Here is a 21,801-nt window from a genome sequence, read left to right on the forward strand (position 1 = left end):
GCTTTAGGATTCATGTACATTTCACATTTTCTCGGTGCTTAGAACAGGTTCTTGGGCAGAGTGGCACTCAGTAAGTGTAGGAAATAATTAGCTTCCTTTCAGCACTTGACACCGTACGTAGCATCTTCTTCCCTTGATTTGGTCACATGCTTTCCTGCTCACTTTTCGACTTCTTTCTGTCTCTTCTCTATTCGATGTCCTTTCTCTTCCTGCACCTTAATGCTAGTATTTCCTGAAGCCCCATCTTTGGCCCTTAAATCTTCTCTCTCAGACCTCATGCCTTATGTGTGTGTATCCAGTACATTCTCTGTCACTTGGACTCATTTTAACACTAGTCCTTATCTTCCCAATGGACTAAAATTCAGTTCCTCTTAGATGGAACACCTCACAGCTCAACGTGGGCTAAACTAAGACCGTTTTTTCTTTCCCAAATTAGCATATTTGGAACTTCATTCCTAGCCATGCTCCTACTGCTTTTCTCCAGCACCCTGTCCTCCAGCTTGGAATCTCAGAGATGATCTTCGACCCTTTCCTCCATCCCTTTTCATATAAATCAGTCATTGAATTGTCAGTCTAGTGTCCCAGTTGCCTCCGTTTGGAATTTGGAGCTCTCCTCCTACTGTTTTCCTGGTTTACCTGTACTTTTTATTCCAAAGTAAAATGAGAAGAGGCTGTATTTTACTGAGGGAAGACCACAGACTTTGATCTAAAGCCCAGCCCGCATGGCTTCATATCTTAGCATTAGCTAGGCAGCTTGGAGCAAGTGATTTAAATTCACTGAATAACATCAGTTTTTGTGTCTGAAAAGTAGGGGGTTTAATGTTACAGGATTATTGTGAATATAAATAAAATAATGTTGTGTAAGTGCCTAGCGCAGTGCCTTATGCATAATAACCACCCAAGAAATGTTTGTTGAATGAAGTTTGTGGCATACTGTTATCTTATGGATTCCAAAATGGGTTAAGAAAAATAGTGGCAAGAGGTCTAGTATTTGAGTAAAGTAAATGGATTTTATAGCATTTTTAGTAAAGAGGATAGACATGCTGCTGATTTGTTTACGTTTTCGAGCAGTTAAGTGGAACTGAATTGTTATTGGCTGTCAAGTTACATGAGAGAAGCTTCCTGAACACTCACTTACTTGGAAGGATACGTGGGAAGAAGAGGATGTATAGAGAGTAATATATTCATGCATGTCTACCGGCATTACACATTCAGAAATTCCTGGAGACGGATGGAGAGGCACACGTCTTCAAATGATAAACAGAAATGCTCAGGCACCTTAAATTTTATTATGAACGATTTTTGTTAACTCAGTCCCCCTGGGTAAAAGTTGATCTGAGCAGCCTGTTCTCATTTCAGTCAGTATCCATAGCCCTTTCTTTTTTGGCAGGGAAAAATGTTAAAGTAAAAAATATCTATTTCCCTGGCTTTGGTGTGGAGTGGCATGGAGGAAAAGGCAGGTAAGGTAGGCGTACCTTCCTGGGGACAGAAAGGTGGTGTCCATTCTGCCTGGGGCATGGCTCCTAAAAGTGGGAGGATTCTCTTCAGTGCCAGTACATCTTTTCCAGCCATTTAGTGGTACTTTTCCCACTTGGCAGCAACAATGTTTTGCATAAGGCTCAGGCCTCTACAGTCTCAATACTTAAAACCTCAAATCTACGTTGTTGCCTCTGGAGGTGTTTGGCCAATTATTATTCTTGCTAGTATCAGGTGTTGGGTTCTCTTTGAAATCTAAAGCTTCCTTGGTTTTGAACACTTAGCTCCATTTTACAATGAAGGAAGGAAATGATAAATATTATAGAGGAAACTTTAAGGAATAGTTTTTAGAGACTTATCCTTATAGAATTGAAGAGATCTTAGAAAAAAGGAGAGGAAATAGCTGAGAAAGGGACAAGTTATCAATAACTGCACTTTGAAATCTAACTACAGACATTGGTAGTGGTGGTTGCTGACTGTTAGGGGTGTAAAAAGCCAGAATATGTTAAGCAAAGGTTTATTTATACTCACGAGGAGACTGATAGACTGTTATTGGGGGAAACCAGTTCAGCTGCAGAAGTCAAATATGGTGCAGGTATGCACAGCAAAATGGCTGGTGCAGCAATTTGCCTGAACTCTGAGCTGCTTTAGATGCTCGCTTCTTCCTTTTCTTTTAGTTTTCTAAAGTTGCCTTTTACTTTCTCAAAGAATGGCCCTGTTGTGTAGTGTGAAATGGATTGGTATAGTGTTCAAAACTCGTTCGAGGTTCACTTGAAATGATGACTCTGTGTTTCTAGTTTTGCAACATTTAAGTTTTCAAATGATTGTCATTCTCAAGTTGTAGGGAGCAGAACTGCTTTCAAAGTTAGATGTAGGTGTGGACTCCCAGATTTTATGCGTATACATAAGGTCAATAGAATTTCTATCTAAAAAATGTCATGTGACACATTAGTAAAGCTATGTTTATAGAACTTATATTTACAAAGCTAATGTTGGCCAAGATATCTCCAGGCAGCTTAAAGCCAGGCTCTGGTTGTTGTTGGTCCTTGTCTCAGGTACATGAGGATGGTGGGAATGAAGGGGGAGGGCTGGCCATGCAGGGGAAGTATTTAGTCATTTGAGGAAATGAGGGTGAGAAATTTTGCCATGGTGGGTTTTCAGAATGAAGCAAGCAGGAAAAAGGAAATAGTTCTCTATGGATATTGTTCACCGTTGTGTGTGGACATGAAGACAAGGAACAGTCAAGTGGCAAACACACACCAGAAAAAAATGACTCTGCCTTTAATTAAAGGCGAACAGCGTATGCAAAAAGAACATACAGCAAAATTAGGTGAGGTACCCTGTGCAAGAGGAAACTTATTTGGCTCAAGTAAAATAACCGCTCTTCACTGTGGTTCATGTGCCAAAAGCACAGACAGTGTGATTCAAACAAGCAATATACAGTAACTCCCCTGTGCTTGTTTATTCCCTTCCTTGCCTGAGACCTATACAGGGTGAGCCTGAGGTGCCGATACCATGAACCCTGCCCTGCTTCCTCTGTGCCCTTTAGAGGCACACTGTGACATTTTCTTAATTGGTTTGTGATTTCACATTATTATTTCTGTTCGTTTTTGAGAACTAGTAAATAGAGATGATGACCCCTGGGTATTCCTGTTTTCCCAGAGTAATGGTAGGATCTTGGAATTAGAGAAGATGGGAGAGAAAAGGTCATTGGTGTGATTTTTTTTTTTTTTTTTTTTTTTTTTTTTTTTTTGTTCTAGTTCTGGTTCTCCAGATTGGAAAGAGTTACTTGGTTTGTTTTGGCCTGAAACCAGCCTGGTTTTCCCCAACATGCCTCCGAATCGTCATCTTTAATTGGCTTATGTTTTTGACAAATTGAACATGCAACCTTAGTTTAAGAGTGGTTGAAATGTTAGCAGTTAGGAAATAAAATCAATAACTAAAACCTAATTAAGCTCTTTTTGGTCACCTCCCATTGCTTTGCTACGTCAGTGGTGTTGGGAACGGTTTAACCTTAATATATGGATTTAGTGTTGGGCTAAAAGCACTTTTACATCCATAATCTCATGTATCATGTTAGGTGGGTATTATTATCTATGTTTTATGGCTGACAGAGTCAGAGAGGTAGGTGACTTACCTAAAGTTCTATGGTCGATTATGGCAGAGATGAGACTTGAACCCAGGTTTTCTAATTCCACAGTTGGTGATCTCTGTACCAACTGAGTAGGTGAATCTGTTACAGAAATCTTTCTATAAATTAAGTGGATTCCATGTTTCATTATTAAGTGAACCCATTCACTTACAAAAAGGATCTGTTCCAGTAGAATAAAAAACACATATGCTGTCTGATAATAAAATCACATGTAAGACTATAGCATGTTTTTCTCATCACATACGTTAAGGAAAATAACTTTCTGATAAACCAGTAATAAATAGTGTTAAATACCAAAATTAAGTCTGAAAGCATGGATATTAATAATTAAGGAAGGCCATAGTCAAAATACATTAAAATAACACTCTCTAAAAGTGAAACCGGGGCTTCCCTGGTGGCGCAGTGGTTAAGAATCTGCCTGCCAACGCAGGGGACATGGGTTTGAGCCCTGGTCCGGGAAGATCCCACATGCCGCGGAGCAACGAAGCTTGTGTGCCACAACTACTGAGCCTGTGCACTGGAGCCCGTGAGCCACAACTACTGAAGCCCACACGCCTAGAGCCCATGCTCCGCAACAAGAGAAGCCACCGCAGTGAGAAGCACGCGCACCGCAACGAAGAGTAGCCCCCGCTCGCCGCAATTAGAGAAAGCCCCTGTGCAGCAACCAAGACCCAACGCAGCCAAAAATAAATAAATAAATAAAATAAATTTATTAAAAAATAAATAAATAAAAGTGAAACCATGCAGAAGTGACTTGGTTTGTGAATTCCTTAATTTAGGACTTTTGTTAAGCGAGGGTAGCGCTACTTGAAGAGGAATTTAACCTGCAAACTTAGGCTATCAGAACTGTTGAGGTTATGATGAGCTGCCTTGTTTCACCCTGAAATGAGGAAACAGACCAGTCACTCTAGTAGGAAGTCATTCAGCCGAGAAGGAAGGAAGACAAAGCGTTAGCAGTAATCACAGGCTGGTAAGAGCCCGCTGCCTTCCCGCCCCGCCTCCTTCCTCCTCGCGCCATCCTCCACCCAGCCTGAGCAGGGAGAGTGACAAGAAACACTGGGGAGGCCCTGCTCTGTGCTGGCAGGAAGGCTCAGGCCACCATGACCGAATCTGTAATTTCTACTTCTGAATAAGTGGCCCTTTTCCCCCCGTTAATTTACTCTTTTGTAATGAGTGAGTTTAAAAAAATCTTTTTTTTTTTTTTTTTAAATATATTGCTTTCAGATGTGACTCCCAGGCTGGATTTGAAAATAAATGTTGGCCATTACCTGATCAGATGCTGTACGGCCTTATTTTTAACCACTGTTTCCTTCAAGGGCCTGTTCATAGTGCAGAGGGCTGCAGGAGACAAGTGGGGGCCAGAGTGGTGGATTGTGGCCTGAGGCACTTACTTGCTTGAGAAAAGTTGCTGCCGGATGAGTAGTTTCAAAAAGCTTAGGCTGGGCTTCCCTGGTGGTGCAGTGGTTGAGAGTCCGCCTACCGATGCAAGGGACACGGGTTCGCGCCCCGGTCTGGGCCGCGGAGCAGCTAGGCCCGTGAGCTATGGCCACTGAACCGGCGCATCCCGGAGCCTGTGCTCCGCAATGGGAGAGGCCGCAACAGTGAGAGGCCCGCGTACCGCAAAAAAAAAAAAAAAAAAAAAGCTTAGGCTGCTGTTGTGGTCTTTAGTGGGGAGAGGATTAAAGGGCGTGCAGTTTCTCCTCGTCTTTATAAATATTTGCTGGAGAGCTAATGGGTTTTTGCGTGCGTGTGTATTTCCTTTTTCTATGGGGGAAATTACCAGTAATACAGGAATATCCTGTGATAAAATATACAAAGTACAGGCTGAGGGAACGGATGGATGAAATAGAAGAAATGTGCCCCAGGCCTGTGGCATGCTGTATTATGACTAGTCCTGGCATCTCGATTTGCCTACAGGTGATTAACTACAGTGTAGATAGAGGAATGTGTAGGGCAAAAATAAATAGGCTATTCCATCAGCTGCTTTAATCATAAAAAGCATTCATCCCCGTCAAAGAAACCGCAAATGCTTTACAAGCCTAAATTTTATTTTAAATTAGTTACCCATCCTGGAAGAACTGCAGTGGGAATAATCCCATGTGATTTCAAATGCTCACGTGTCTGAAGGAAGCAAAAGCTTCACTGCATTGCTTAAATGGTATATAGATGCTCATCCAATGCAGTACCTGCGAATCTGATTAGATGCCTGCATCGAGGTAGTGAGACTGGGAATACTTTAAATCTGAGCTTCCAAGCAGAGAAACACAGGAAAGATCTCCAACTGTAATTGTTGATTCTGTGGAAAATAGCGTAGAAATTTCTAAAAATGCTTATCTTTGTTCCCGTTGTCCTCTCTTCCAGAGGAAGTTCAAATATGGCTCCAGAGTAAGAGAATTACCGTATTAACGTTTTAATTTAGCAGTCCTTACTATGTGAAATTGTATATTAAGAAATATTTTAAACCACAAATGCCAAATTATTTACTTGCTGCCTTTTAATAAACTGGGTTCTCCTTTGCAGAGGGAGTACCTCAGGAAACTTTTCTGGAGCTTGAAGAAAGCTGTCCCAGCAGGGCACTGGGAAGGCCCCCTCCTCAAGACCGAGGAGCCCTCCTGGGCTCTTGCAGCTGAGAGGGGGCAGCGCAAGGGGTGTGAGAGCACAGAAAGACAGCCTGGTAGCCCTGGCTTCCCCTTCCGCTGCCCCCAGACATCAGGAGAGAGTGTCAGGGCGAGCCCATTGCCCCTATTCTAGCCTGTTATCCTAACCAAGGGGAAGCTAAGAGCCAGCTGGTCCTTCCAGCACCAGGATACAACCTCCACCCTCAGGGCTCTCACTCTCCTTCCCCCTCTGCTGGACCCCCTGAGAGAAAGCTCTCTTCCTTCTGTGCCTTTTTGCAAAGAGCTTCCTTTTCACATCTGGGCAGGGGAGAGAAGACATGGCTCTACATTTTCTTGCTAGAGTATGGTTACCTGGCATCAGGCCCCTGGTCACAGTGGTCACAGGGGGGACCCAGGTTGGAAAGGCTATTTTGACAGCACAGCACCTGCTTTTTCTGAGCCCTTCCTTTAGAGACACCCTTTCCTAATCAGATACCCACCCCCTCACACGGTAGGGTGAGGGAGTAAAAGGTTCCGCTGAACTATAACATATGTGTGGAAAAGTACACAGATTGTAAGTGTACATCTTCATGAATTTCCACACCTAGAAGCACCCATGTAGCCAGTATCCAATGAAGTTTCTTTTTATAATGATATTTCTTCCCAAATTATGAAAGCACTTGGTAGGAATTTTGGAAAATACAGCAAAGTGTAATAAAGAAAATAAAATCCACTCACTGTGCCTACTCCCCAAAAATGGCTACTGATAACATCTTGGTGTGTTTCCAGTCTAGCTGTCTGTTCCCATCTCTCACACACAAAGACATATGCACACCCACAAATACACACATGGTACCACAGCTTCCGAAGTCTCACACGTGTGTGCGAATACACGCAGAAGTTCCAAATACAGATTTGTAGATATTTCACTGTCTGGTGGTTGGCTCCCTCAGCAGAATGGCTGAGAAAGAAAGGGAAACTGAAAACCATCTGTCTTCTTACTTGATAGCAGGAAAAGGGCTCCTTGTGGAGGGGAAGGTAAATAAATGGTCGACATATCCTTGATGTGATTCGTAGATTTCATTTATCCTATATTTTCCTGTCTCTCAGTCAACTAGCGTTGATGATGGGAAATTTAAAGACTTCTCAATGCGGACCATTAAGTAGAGTAGAGACCTTTTGGTGAAGAGCAGAGGTGAGGCCTGGGCTCACACTTTTCATGCTCCTCTGTGAAACTGAACCCCTCTTGGCTCCAACTTCACTTTTGCCAGAAGGCCGACTTTTCCTTTTTCTTTTTTAATTAGCTCTCTCACAGATAACCCAAGCAGAATTTAACCACAGAGCTCTTGCTTTAACAAAATGTTGGAAATGGGCCCGGGGGTTTTGTGAGTTATAGCAAAATGATCTTCCTCGTCACTACTAAGATGGATGCGATGATACTTCCTTGCGCTGCAGCGGCTGGTTGCTTTCGTCCTCGCTGCATCTCCCGTTCACACTGTCAGAGAGGGAACAGTTGGCACCAGCTTCCCGTTGCTATTGGTGGTACAGCCTGTGTTGCCCATATGCTCTCGAGCCGGCCAACAGCTCAGCATCTTCAGGGGGCTTGATAGGGTCCCTTGTTGTGGAAAAAGTTGTTTCCCTCACAAGTGCCTATGCCCCTCATTTTTAAAAACTATTTTTAATTTTCTTATACACTTGGGATTTGCATTTTTATAAAAGTTTATCAGACTTTTTATATTTGCAAAATGTTTTCTTCGGTCACTCCTTTCTCCTTGTTTGTTGAAAAAACATGTTCACAAACAGTATGAAGTAGCCTGCCTGTTTACCAGAGTTCTTTTATTTCTTCGCAGTCGGAATCAGCTGTCCGCCCTGCCGGCCTGCCTGTGTGGTCTGCCTCTCAAAGTCTTAATTGCAAGTAACAACAAACTTGGATCACTGCCTGAAGAGATAGGTCAGCTCAAACAGTTAATGGAGTTGGTATGTTACTGATTTTTAAGATGTCCTTTTTGTTTGTTTACTAATTGTAGCCTATCAAGGTAGTCAGAAAGACTTTTTGCTCCAGTGGGTCAAGGAGGGGATCATGTCCCGTGGGAAGGTCTGTATATGATAGAGACATTAAGTGGGGAAAGGAATAATCATGGCTTTGCTGTGACAGAGTTCCTGCAATTTATAGGTTTCCTGTAGTTTACACTTCCTGAAGTTTTCAGGATTTACAGTTCCTGAAGTTTACAGATTATCCTATGGTATTTAGATCACTTTTTTTTTCAGATTGCATAAATAAATTTGTGATACATTATGGATACACTGGCAAAATAATCAGCAAATAAGTTAGTAGGCCAAACTTTATGAATGTATATAATTAACTTGGAAAGAAGAGAATGTCCTGATTCTCTAAGAATTTTAGGAACCGTTGCTCCAAATTAATGTAACTTTAAAATGTGTCCATATCCTCAGGGAGAAGAAAGAAGAACAAGTTATAGATAGGCAGGGGTGGCTTGTAAGTGTGTACCTGAGACCGAGATGTCAGCTCCTTCACTACTAATTGAATTACTGACCTTGTTTCTAAAATGGGAAAGAATGAGTTCTTTCTGTACTTCCGTTGAGCTAAAGATATCTTGGGTGAATGAAGAGTCAGGAATGAGCAACAGGTCTCAACCATGATAGTCATAATTTATCCTCCAACAAGCATTCTTCCGTACTGCCCTTGTGTCCAGCACAAAGCTGGATGTTGTGATTGCAACCATGAAAAGGACATAATACCTTCCTTCAAGTAGACTCCAATCTAGAACATTGATGGCCAATAACTTTTCTCTTGTGTGTCAGTTCCAGTTAATTTTTTCACCTGGAACACTGGGGTGGTGGCTTGTGAGGCCCAGATAAAGAGTGCTGTGACTCTATGGTCATGTGTTCATCTGGAATTGGCTCTGAAAGTGACAGCCCCCGTGTCACATATGTATCCACTTTGATTTTAGGACAGAAGTGAGTAATTTCTGTATAAAGGCAATAGAGCCCTAAAAAGAGTACCTTTTTCAGGATGGCAGTATCTGAAACCCATTCCAAGTAGCTCACACCAAGAGTTGGGATGAGTCAGAAGGAGACAGGGGTCTTCACGTCCCTAGCACCATGACATCTGGTCAGGGATCGTGAGTGACTAGAACAAGGTACTGGAAAGTTGTCAAGAACCACGGAAGCCACTGGTTTTCTTGCTCAGCTTTCTCCATACAATGGAGAGGTCACCTAGCCCATAGATCCCAAGTTTAAATGTCCTCCCAGATAAAGCACATGGCAGGACCTACTAGCATGTCTCAGCCTTGGTTTCTGAGTGAGAGGCGAGACCTGGTTCCAGCGTCCTCTCCTGACTTGGTCAGCGATGCCCAAGGCACATGGTCACATTGCCTGGACACGGCTGCTCGGCTGCCACCGAGAGGGGTGATTCTGCAAGAAGTCAGATATTAATTTGGGCAGACACCCTCCTCTCCACAAAGTCTCTATTACAAGAAGTAAGTGCATGGCGTAGGAACTGATTGATTGATTCAGTCTTGGGGTTGTGGAGGGTTTGTACAGGAAGAGACCTTTGAGAGGCACCTTACATAAGTCCATGTAAGGGACAGAGGAGGCACTCAAGAGAGAAAGGACAGCTTGTGCAAAGGCCCGACAGCCCGGGAGTACACGGCATGCCCGGGGAGTGTGAAGCAGTATGATCCCATTGAGGCTAGGTGGAGTGAGGCTGGGCACTGCATCCTCGAGGCCACGGCTTAGATTTAGGCCATCATCACCTCCTTCCCAGAGTGTTCAAGGCCCTGCTGAGTCTGGCCCCTGCATACCTCTCTAGGTTCATCTCTTGTCCCTGGCCCCTTTACCCTCTGAATTCCAGCCTTGTTCATTTTCACTTCTAGACTTTTGAGTACATCACTCTTTCCACAAGGACTGATTCTTCCTTCTCTTCTTCGCTTGGTCAGTTCTTAGCCAAGGTAGATTTCACTTCCTCCAAAAGCCTTCCCAGACCCTCCAGGCCAGGGTTGGGTGCTCCTAAGGCCAGCACCCTCTATGTGTCACTGAACTTTCAGGGAACCACATTTGTCTCCTCACTTGGCGTTCTCCAGGCCAACACCCGCTACACCTTGAAAGCTGATTCAGCACCGGAACTGGGTGTTACTTGCTGTTTTATCCCAGTGCTTGGCACAAGGTAGATGCCCCCAAAAATGTTTGCCGAAGGCTGCTGTCAAATCGTGGACAGTGGACCAGGAAGGTGGCTTGGGACTGATTGCGAGGACTCCCAAGGGCCGTGCCAGTGAGTGGCGACTCTGTCTTTCAATCCAAGTTAACTCAGAAGGTTCCATTTTAACTGATTCTGGAAAACAAAAGATATAGCAAATAACACTTCGGATGAAACTGATATTTATTTGCTTTTTAAAAAAAATGCTTCTTTCAGGAGTGTGATAAACCCCCAAATCCGGGTTTGCTAGAATTTGGATTAGGTCTTGCAAACATTGTATGAGTACAGCGTCGGTGTTTTTCCAGTTGTCGGGCTCCTGCGGAGTGGATGTGTGGCACATCGGTGAAGTCAGCCTTTGGCAGCCGTAATGTGTTTCTGTCCCACTGCACCCTGGGCCTAAGCTGACAGCGCGCCACCCATGGGCTGTGCTGCTACAGAGCAGCTCATCTGCTAATAGGTGCTGCACGTGCTGAGCCCTGCAGCCAGCCCCACACGGGGCAGGGCTTTCCTCAAATTCTCCTGTCAGCTGCTGGTGGCAGGCGGCAGAGGTAGAAGAGCACTGTCAATAGGCTCGGGGCACATGAGCTGCTGGGTGGCTGTAAGGGATGCCCTGGGCTTTTCTTAGGCCCCCATCCGGAGCTCAGCTCTAGGGAAGCTGCTTTGCCTCCTGGCTCCAACACTGCCATCAGCCTGTCCTGTGTCTTTTCTCCACCAGCAATAACTCTTGCACACTTGAATCCTAGAATGTTAAAGCCATAGTGGTTTTAAAAGACGTCTAGTCCGGAACTTCCCTGGCGGTCCAGTGGTTAAGACTTCGCCTTCCAATGCAGGGGGTGCAGGTTCGATCTCTGGTCGGGGAGCTAAGATCCCACATGCCTCGGGGCCAAAAAACCAAAACATAAAACAGAAGCAATATTGTAACAAATTCAGTAAAGACAAAAAAAAAGTGTTCTGCATCAAAAAAAACCCAATCTTTAAAAAAAAAAAAAAGACGTCTAGTCCAAGCTCTCAACATCTTACAAAAGAAGAAACCCAAGGCAGAGAGACAGTGAGCGATGCCCAGAGGGTCAGTCACCCTGGCGTAGCTGATTTACAACCCAAGCAGAAACACCCTCACCGGCTCTGTCCCCCACCCAGCCCATGATGCAGACAGCAAATGTCATTTTAATTTTTTGTTTCTGTTTTTTGTTTGTGCCTTTAAAAAATTTTTCTTTGGATGTATTTTTTTAACATCTTTATTGGAGTATAATTGCTTTACAATGGTGTGTTAGTTTCTGCTGTAGAACAAAGTGAGTCAGCTATACATGTACATACATCCGCAAATCTCCTCCCTCTAGGAGTATAGTTGATTCACAATGTTGTATACTTCCTGCTGTACAGCATAGTGAATCAGTTATACATACACATATATATACACCCCCATTCTTTTTTAGATTCTTTTCCCAAATAGGTCATTACAGAGTATTGAATAGAGGTCCCTGTGCTATATAGTAAGTCCTTATTAGTTATCTATTTTATATATAGTAATGTGTATATGTCAATCCCAATCTCCCAATCTATCCCTCCCCCTCTTTCTCCACCTGGTAACCATCAGTTTGTTTTCTACATCTGTGACTCTGTTTCTGTCTTGTAAATACATTTATTTGTACCATTGTTTTTGAGATTCCACATATAAGCGATGTCATATGATATTTGTCCTTCTGCAAATGTCATTTTACATGTACTAGTAGCCACATTAAAAAAAAAACAAGCAAATGAAATTCATTTTAGTAATATATTTCAGTTTATCCTAGATAGCTAGAATATTATTTCAACATCTCTACAATATAAAATTAATGAGATATTTTGTAGTCTTTCTTTCCTACTAAGTTTTTGAGGTCTTCCACTGACACAGCACAGGTTGGACTAGCCCCATTTCTCCTGCTTAATAGCTACATGTGGCTGGTGGCCACCCTACCAGACAGGGCAGCTCTATAGCTTGTGTTCTTCCTGCTCTATGGGCAAGTGTGACCTTCACAAAAAGCATTTATTTGTGAAGTTGGTGAATATTTAATAACTTGCCATTATTTAACCGCAAGGGGTGACTGGCCTTGCTTAAGGTCACAGACTAAAAAAGATTAGTTTCCATCCATTCTTATTTATTTTTCATATCTTTTTGCTTAAAATAGTATTGATACTACAGGTAGCCATGTCAGATGATTTTTAGCTATCAGTTGGAAAAAAAATTCCCTGGAGAGCCTGAAGTAATTCTAGAATTGCGTAGGAGGCTCCTGTTTTGTAGTTACATAGTAACCAACTTGTTAAAAACATTTGGGTGCTCCCCAGGCATTCAGAGTACCTTCAGTCAGGTAGCGCTGATAAAATCTCTCAGCTTATTATTAGGCTCTGAGCCCTGCTGAACTATTTTGGTAGAAATATTTGAGAAATTTTCACATCAGACTCAAAGAGTATCCTAAACTGAGTTGTAAACTCTCTTCTCTTCCAAGTATGAGCGAATGTTCCAGAGTCATCATCCGCTGAAAAAACAAAAACCAAAGCACCATGGCCATCTGCAAGAAGGGTGCCCTCTCTAATTTTTGAGAGGAGTTGGATTTGGAAAACAGTATCTTACTTTCTTGAATATATCACAATTATCTAAGAATCTTAAAACATAAAGCGTTGCCATTTAGTGATTGTGATTGCGCAAAGAATATGGACAACCAGTTTTTCCTCCTTCCATGAAGACTTTCATTAAGTAACACTTCTGAGACGTCTTTTCTTGAGTCCACAGGAGAGGCGAGGATATATTTCCACATTGTTTTGGGTGCCGGAGAACTTAGGGGAACCTAAGCTCTATGGAGCTGCCCCTCAAGGGTCATTTCTGATGAGAATGATGTAGAACTTTCTGACCTCCTCAGCTACTTTGAATTACTTCTGTACCGCTTGTCTCCTTAGAGCTGTAGCTGTGTGTCTGTGTTGCTTTGTAAGTCTTTGTATCTGCATGTTCTTTCTATCCAGGAAAGAGATAAAGCACTGGCATTTACTGAGCACCTACTGTATGCCAGGCACTCTGCTGAGTACTTGACATGTGTTCTATCATTTGACCTTGACAATAACCCAGCAAGGTGGATATCCTGTCTACCTTGCACAGGCAAGTGTGGGTTTCAGGATTACTTACCCAAAGGGCGTGGGGCCATGACGTGGTAGAGCTGGAGTGAAAACCATGTTTGTCTGTTGAAAGCCCAAGGCCTTTCCGCAGTACAATGCAGCTGTGCTCACTGGGTCCGCATCTAGATCGTTAAGCCTCTTATGGAGAGGAGCCATGATTTCTTTCTGTGCAGTTGCCCTATTTCAACTTGCAGTGGTTTTCCCATTCAAGTTGGGGCAGGCCGGGAGAATGTTACAGAAGTAGGGTGTGGTACAAATGGACCGTGTCTGTCTGAGAGTTCCCTCACTGAAGAACCTCAAGCCAGGCACCAGGGTCAGCAGACTTCTCTCGGGTTGACGAAACCTCATTTTACTCATAAAGACAGTGTCAGCATCCTGGAAACATGTTTTTTGTGTTTTTTACTTGTCAAATCATACCCGAAGGATAAGGTGTGTTAAATATTTGGTAAGAAATACTGTATGAATGCCATGTTATACTTAACAGATGGCTCCGAAGAAGACAGGCACACTAAGGAAGAACACAATAAATTTGAGAACCTTTTATGGGGCATTTGCCAAAGGTCTTAGAAGTTTTCTTACCAGTTCTCTGTACGTGCTGACACATTGGGGTCCATCTCTTGTTTGGTTTTTCTCGATTCTGCCCTCTCCTAACTCATGCCGTGTGTGAAAATTGTGTCTTCCGGCTCTAAACTTCATATAAGAGAACATAATATCGCTGTTTCAGAAACCTGCTTTTACAACCCCAAACTCACTGGGCCTGACTCAGATAGTAACTGACTGGAAGGTGCATTTCCTGGCCCTGACTAGACATGCTACTTTTTTTTCCCTCTTTTTTGTGAAATGTTTGGTTGTGTGGAGAGTTGGAATTCAGGGATTGATTATAGACACAGAATGTATTGAGGAACTTCTGAGGAAAATCTCTCCTTCGTTTTTTTTTTTACGTGTCGCATTCCAGTCTCTGAGGTAGGTGTAATGGAGACGTGAATTCATGTCTGATGTAATCGTAGGTCCATTCATAGTCTCTGGAGATGCCTTCTAACTTCTCTGGTTTCTGTGAGGGAATTGGAAACTCATGGCCTGTGCAGGGTCCTTTCTGTCGCTTCTATCTCTGCGTTTCTTATGAAGAGCAGTGGGGGTGAGGTATGTGTTTGCTGGGTATGTGGAAGGGTGTGAGGTAGAGTTTTATACTAGAAGTAGACTCTCAGTAAGTGTTGAGAGGTAATAATTTGTCATATCAGAGGTTGCTTGAAAAAGTTTTGAGTTTAAATGAACATACTGATTTGTCTTAAAATTGAAGTTCTTACAGGCATTTAGGTTTTTGATTGCTGAAAAATCAAAATTAACATTACTCCTAAGTGAGTTAAGTATCTATCTTTCAAACAAAATCTCTTCATTATTTTTGATATGGTAGATGGATTTTCCTGATGTTGGAAGGAAATTGGAATTATTTATAATCTCACCTCTTCTTTTTACCTAGGAACAGAGAGGTTAAGATATTTACCTAAAGTTACACTGAGTCATACAAAAGACATTTCCAAAAATGGACATGCTTACATGATGGGAGGCCAGTATTAATAGCTTATATTTCCTGTTAGAACGTTTGCATTTTCTTCAATTAAATAAAGAGGTAGATTTTTAAAAATAAATTTATTTTATTTCTGGCTGCATTGGGTCTTGGTTGCTGCACGTGGGCTTTCTCTAGCTGCGGCAAGCGGGGGCTACTCTTCTTTGTGGTGTGCGGGCTTCTCATTGCGGTGGTTTCTCTTGTTGCAGAGCACAGGCTCTAGGCGCACGGGCTCAGTAGTTGTGGCATGCGGGCTCAGTAGTTGTGGCTTGTGGGCTCTGGAGCACAGGCTCAGGAGTTGTGGCTCACGGGCTTAGTTGCTCCACAGCATGTGGGATCTTCTTGGACCAGGGCTCGAACCCGTGTCCCCTGCATTGGCAGGCAGATTCTTAACCACTGCGCCACCAGGGAAGCCCAAGAGGTAGATTTTAAAATACGACTTAAGCTGTAGTATAACCACGCTAAGTTTCTGAAAACCTAAGAGTCAGGGGCAGGTAACTCATAGAATACCATGTGCAGTTCTGCCGCTTAGCCTGGTCTTACTGGAAACCTTCTGTAACCAAGATCATCTTGATGCAGTAGTTATGTTGGCTTTCATCAGAAGTCACGACTTAAGAAAGCATGTCTAGTCTTTTAAAAAATATATTCTGAAAGTGGACATTTCCTAGTTTAATAATCCTTGAACCTATGCTGTTGTTTTAAATCCTTGTCATTTTTGCATTCTGAAGGTAAGGTAGCAATTAGCAGTCAGTCAGCTAAAATGTATTTATCTCCAACATGCGTTTAACCCTTCTAGAGACCTTTTTAGTTGCCCAGAAGAGTTGTGATGAAATGAGAATCTTAACTTCTAAAGTTTTTCTTTTGGTTGCTTAAAAGCATCTTGATTAAACCAGTGGAAAATAAGTGTATTTTAAGTCATAGCTAAAATTCTCTATTTTGTTTTTTTTAATCTAAATGACAAAATTAGACTGGCTGGTTCATAAAACTTAAGTTTGAGTATTTATGTGATTATATAGTGCATAATGATTCATTTCTGTATCAAACAATAGAATTGGGCCTACCTGTATATTTATAACTTTATAATGCTGAATATTGCATAATGATTAGATTCATTTCTATATCAAAGAATGGAATTAGATTATATAATGCATAGTGATTAGATTCATTTCTGTATCAAATAATAGAATTGGGCCTACCTGTATATTTATAACTTTATAATGCTGAATATATGGTAATTTGATTTCACTGTAGTTTGGAATAATTATTTTCCAAGACATAGCTTAGGGCTAATAGACCATTCAGAAGGGATTCATTTGACTATTCTAAGAAGTTACTGGATCTGGAACTCATAGCTTGATAAATTCTCAGTATTGCAGAAATATGGGGCACTAATGTTGTTTATTTTTTAAATTTATTTTCCTAAATCATATCTTTTTTAAATGAACTTCCCCCCCCAAAAAAAAGCCATTATTTCTTTTAGACTAAATGTGGATAAACATGTTATAGAGAACCAGGCTATTCTAGGAATGTTGCTTTTATACTTTTTAACCAGAAATATGTTATCTGAAAACATCTAGACTATTTTCCTCTCTGTCCTCCTCCTCATTCCCAACTAATTAAGACATAATTACCTATGGGGTTTTATTTTTGTGATGAAATTCATAACCTTTTTAAAACTTGGCAAGGTTTAATAGCTGGGAGGGCATTGAGTTTGCACAGTTTTCTGCAATATTGATCATACAAGAGTGAAAAGTCTCTATCTTGCTTTTTCCCTCATTATTTTGGCAGGACAGGAAGTAACTGAAATCAGTGTAGAGTACTATTAAAATAATTTGACCTTCGCCATATACCCTTCAAAATGTGAATGGACAATTGGACTTTATGTTTCTAATTGTCTACAGATGTCCTGTCTTGTAAGTTAGAAGGAAAAACTTGTTTTATCATTATGTGAAGTTCTTTAAAAAAAATAAATTAGGAAAGCACTTTCCCTGCAGGTAAACAAGTGTTTAAATATAGCTGAGGGGAGTCTCTTTTCTTTGATAAGGCCATTTAGAAATATATGTTGGAAAAATTACCTTATATTTATGGAAACAGCATACTCTTAATTTCATGGCTAGCTGGGGTTAATCAACAACGTGCAAGGTGAGTGTAGTACACAGGAAAAAAATGGAATAAAGATGCATTTCATCTCAGGAGATTTCATGGTGAGACTGTACTGCCTAAATATATCTGTTCTCTTTTAGTTTTCCTCTCCCACCTCTCTTTTTTTTAAGAGAAATGTTCTTTTTTAAATTATGTCCTTAAAACTTTTGAAAATCATCAGTTTCACATTGAAAAATACGTGATTCCCGTAATCTGCAAAAGGGTCTTTCTCATGCTATCACTCGCAGACTTATAAAACATTTTAGGTGTCAACATAAATCCTCCTTAGAGGTGGAAAATAATTCTCACTAATTCTTCTCCCATGACCTCCCCTCCTCTCAGCCATCACCAAGATGACTGTGCCTGGTCCTGAGTCCAATAAAATGATTTAATTTCCTATATTTCTAGGGCTTACCTGTGTACCATTTGTGTGAGGACTCTTAGATTTTAAAATGGTACCTCTTGCTTATTGGCACCTTGGTGGAAGCAAAGAAAGATAAAACTTTCATTGAAAGGGTTTGGTTGTTGACTTTTGTGGCTGATGAAATGCCACAGTAACTGGGAAAAGGTGGCATTTTACTTTTCACTTCTCATATGTGGAAGTATATTCAGACAGGCAGATGCCGTTGAACACCTAATGTCCTTAACCTGTCACGCGCCAGCCCCCTGCCCCACCCCCAAGTCAGACAGCTGAGTATGGAACAGTACGGCGGGCTGATTCCAATGCGTACACCCAGGCTTTACAGATCACAGCTTCGTTTCCTTTAATAGGAGCGGTGTTATTCCTCTTCATCAAGTGATACCCATTTAGCGCCTTCATGACCTTGACAGATTGGCAAGTCACCTGAGGAATATGTAAATGAGATGAGGTTAGAGGGCAGTGATCCACTGTGTTCTGTACAGCCTTGCTCTTAACACGGAGCACAGAGGTTTCAAAGAATTGGTCAATGGTGAGTTCTCATCCGAGTGAATATGAAACCAATTTCTGAAACAAGGCTTTGCTGCTTTCTAAGAGGATGAGTGAAGGGGAGTTTTTGCAGGTTCAGCAGTGATGTGGGATGTTTAAGGACTTGATCTCATTGGGATCATTTGTGGCCCAAATATATTTGTGGTTCTGTGACACCAAGCAAGACCTGCAAGAAATTTGGTGTGTATGTTGGAGCCTCTTGGGCTCCCAGCCAGAGACAGAATAAACTGTACATTATGGAACATCAACATAAATGGACTTCAGAAGTTTTATCCAATATTTATTGATCCCTTACTTTATTTATTTATTTTTTTAAATTTATTTTATTTATTTATTTTTGGCTGCATTGGGTCTTCGTTGCTGTGCGTGGGCTTTCTCTAGTTGCGGCGAGCGGGGGCTACTCTTGGTTGCAGTGCGCAGCCTTCTCATTGTGGTGGCTTCTCTTGTTGCAGAGCACGGGCTTCAGGCACGCGGGCTTCAGAAGTTGTGGCACGCGGGTTTAGTAGTTGTGGTGCACAGGCTCTAGAGGTCAGGCTCAGTAGTTGTGGTGCACGGGCTTAGTTGCTCCGTGGCATGTGGGATCTTTCCGGACCAGGGCTCGAACCCGTGTCCCCTGCATTGGCAGGCGGATTCTTAACCACTGCACCACCAGGGAAGCCCCTGATCCCTTACTTTATACCTGGCATTCTGCTCAGCACAGGAGGCAGAGTGACTAAGACACAGTCTCTTCCATCTAGGAGCTCACAGGCTCACAGGAGAAGGCAAACATCTGAGCAGATTTGAGTTTGGGACTTTATCCTGAGGAGCCGTTGCAGGTGTTTGAGCTGATGAATGATAGAGTGAAATTCACACTCTGTAAGTTTTCACTCTGTGAAGGATGGAACCGAGGAGGAGATTGATGCCTGGAAACAGCCAGAAGATCATTATAGTGTCTAGCTGAGAGATACTGCTGGTCTGGACTAATGGAGTAGCTGGGGGAAGGGAGGTGGAGAGCAGGACAGAACTACTAGGGACAAGAGGAAGAGTGGGGTTAGGGGAGGTAATAATGATACAGAAGGTTAAAAATGTCATGGCCACCGTTTTGCATGTGTCAAGAGGTGGTTCCCATCAATGATTACTAATAGAGTATTACTTTTCCAAAGCAAAGAAGACACAGTCCGCATACCCCACAGTCTTGCTTGTAAAATGTTTGTAAAGGTGTTCAGGTCCAAAGTTTCCAGCCTTCTGCTAAGAACTCCATTTTAAATAAATAATGCATCCAAACAGTGCAGTAATATATATAGGTATACACTGTAAACTATGGGCATTTTGTAAGGTAAGGTAGTGGCTGAACGGTCGGCTGGAAATTTGTTCCAAGTGTTAACCCTGGTACTTGCAAGCCTTGGACAATTGACTGAACTTTCCTGAGCCTCGGTGTTCTAATCTGTGAATATTAGGCCAGTAATATTACCTCATGGGTTTGTTGTGAGAAATAAGACTGAAGCATGTGAGAACAGCAGCCCTCGAGGCTGGCAGAGTAGCTACCGAAGGCTACTAACAGAAAAGGCTTCTTTTCTCCGTTTTCTCTCAGAGGATGTTTTAAATGTTGCACTTTCTTTTTTCTTCTCTGTGCTAATAAGCCTCGCTTGACCTCGGACCCGGAGACCAATATAAAAATGTCCCTGTGTAGTTGTCCTAATACTTAAATTCCGTAAGGAGATTTCACATGAAATGCTTGATCTCCCGGCAAAAGGCGTTTACTGTTTCCCTCTTTGTTTTCAATGCAGGACGTCAGCTGCAATGAGATCACAGCCTTGCCTCAGCAGATAGGGCAACTGAAATCCCTACGAGAACTGAATGTCAGAAGAAATTACCTTAAAGTTCTACCACAAGGTAAAAAAAGAAAGAGGAAAAATGAATCAATCCAACAGGAGGCTTTTATTATTTTTTGTTTACCTTTGTGAAGAAGGTAGCTCTAGTCATGTTTGTGTGTACCTATTAATATTAATTATAATTTGAATTTCGTGTGCTGATAACAGAAAAGTTATATTCAAGTTGTACTTTTAGTCAGGGGTTCAGTAACAAAATCATACTCCTGTATAAAGCTGTGTGTGTGTGTACGTGTGTGTATTAAGTTTGTTCAGGCTCTCATAACAAAGCACCACAGACTTGAGTGTTTTAAACAACAGAAATGTATTTTCCCGCGGTCTGGAGGCTGGAAGTCTGAGATCAGAGTGTAGCTCAGTTTGGTTTTTCCTGAGCCCTCTCTTCTTGGCTTGTAGATGGCCGTCTTCTCCCTGCATCTTCCCTCTGTGTCTGTGTCCTAATCTCTTCTTCTCGTGAGGACACCCATCATACTGGATTAGGGCCCACACTAATGACCCCATTTTAACTCATTTACCCTTTAAAAACCCTATCTCCAAATACAGTCACATTCTGAGGTACTGTGGGTCAGGGCTCCAACATATGAATTTGGGGGGCACACAGTTCAGCTCCTAACAGGAGGCAACATGAATTGCTTTTGGTATGGATGGACGTGGATGTCCTGGAACATCCAGCCAGTAGTTAGTTGCTGCACTTGGTCCTGCAGACCCAGAAGTCAGGGTTTGGGGCTTTGGGGATCTGGGAGCCCTGACCAGGAACCCTGAGTGTCTCGAATCCGTGCTTCAGGCGAGGGCATGCCTTTGCTGAAGTGAAGCTTGGGCTGATACCACTGGTTGTTTTGATGAATTTCTTGAAGCCTGGAGCAAGGATGGCTCCAGAGCCTCAGCATTGAGACTCGGCACAAACACTGAGCCCCTCACACAGCCCCACCCAGCAGCCAAACACGGGCAAACCCTTCCCTGCAGCTCTGGGCTTCCATAGTGTGTGCCTCTGATATGTTGCGTTGAAGTTAAAATAAAAAGATATTCAATAAAAAAATTATCAGGGACTTCCCTGGCCGTCCAGTGGTTAAGATTCCGTGTTTACACTGCAAGAGACATGGGTTCGATCCCTGGTTGGGGAACTAAGATCCCGCATGCAGCGCAGCCAAAAAAAAAAATTGTCAGCCAACTGTACTTCAATAAAACAAATATAAATTAAAAATAAAAAACATATATTTATTCAGGGCTTCCCTGGTGGCATAGTGGTTGAGAGTCTGCCTGCCGATGCAGGGGACACGGGTTCGTGCCCCGGTCCAGGAAGATCCCACATGCCGCGGTGCGGCTGGGCCCGTGAGCCATGGCCACTGAGCCTGCGCGTCCGGAGCCTGTGCTCCGCAACGGGAGAGGCCACAACAGTGAGAGGCCCGCGTACCGCAAAAAAAAAAAAAAAAACCGATATATTTATTTAGAAATGTTATACCATTAAGAACGGTGATAAATAGCCTTGTAGATCATGCTGGATCTGAATTTCACATTTTGGGATCCTCGTTTGGACCTACTCAGGAACGAGTTGATGAGCAGCAGGGCACTGTATGCTTTCTCCGAAACATCCTCTGGTTCTCAGAGATCACATTGGTTTCTATCATTTTCATTTAAGCACATTAGGGTACCTGATAAGCTAAAGGGTAGATTTGGG

At 42.4% G+C, this 21,801-nt stretch overlaps 1 protein-coding gene across 3 annotated transcripts in view; it reads left to right on the forward strand.

Moving 5' to 3' along the window:
• LRCH1 (leucine rich repeats and calponin homology domain containing 1) overlaps nucleotides 1-21,801 on the forward strand; it is a 187,279-nt gene that overhangs the window by 102,494 nt on the left and 62,984 nt on the right. For all 3 annotated transcript variants that reach the window (XM_024755377.1, XM_024755375.1, XM_024755376.1), the window contains exons 3-4: nucleotides 8,076-8,202; nucleotides 20,028-20,133. In XM_024755377.1, the coding sequence (XP_024611145.1) occupies nucleotides 8,076-8,202; nucleotides 20,028-20,133 (233 nt within the window). The remainder of the gene's footprint in view (nucleotides 1-8,075; nucleotides 8,203-20,027; nucleotides 20,134-21,801) is intronic.

This window comes from Neophocaena asiaeorientalis, unplaced genomic scaffold (assembly GCF_003031525.2).
Source record: "Neophocaena asiaeorientalis asiaeorientalis breed wild unplaced genomic scaffold, Neophocaena_asiaeorientalis_V1.1 scaffold59, whole genome shotgun sequence".
In the NCBI taxonomy this organism is placed as follows: Eukaryota; Metazoa; Chordata; class Mammalia; order Artiodactyla; family Phocoenidae; genus Neophocaena; species Neophocaena asiaeorientalis.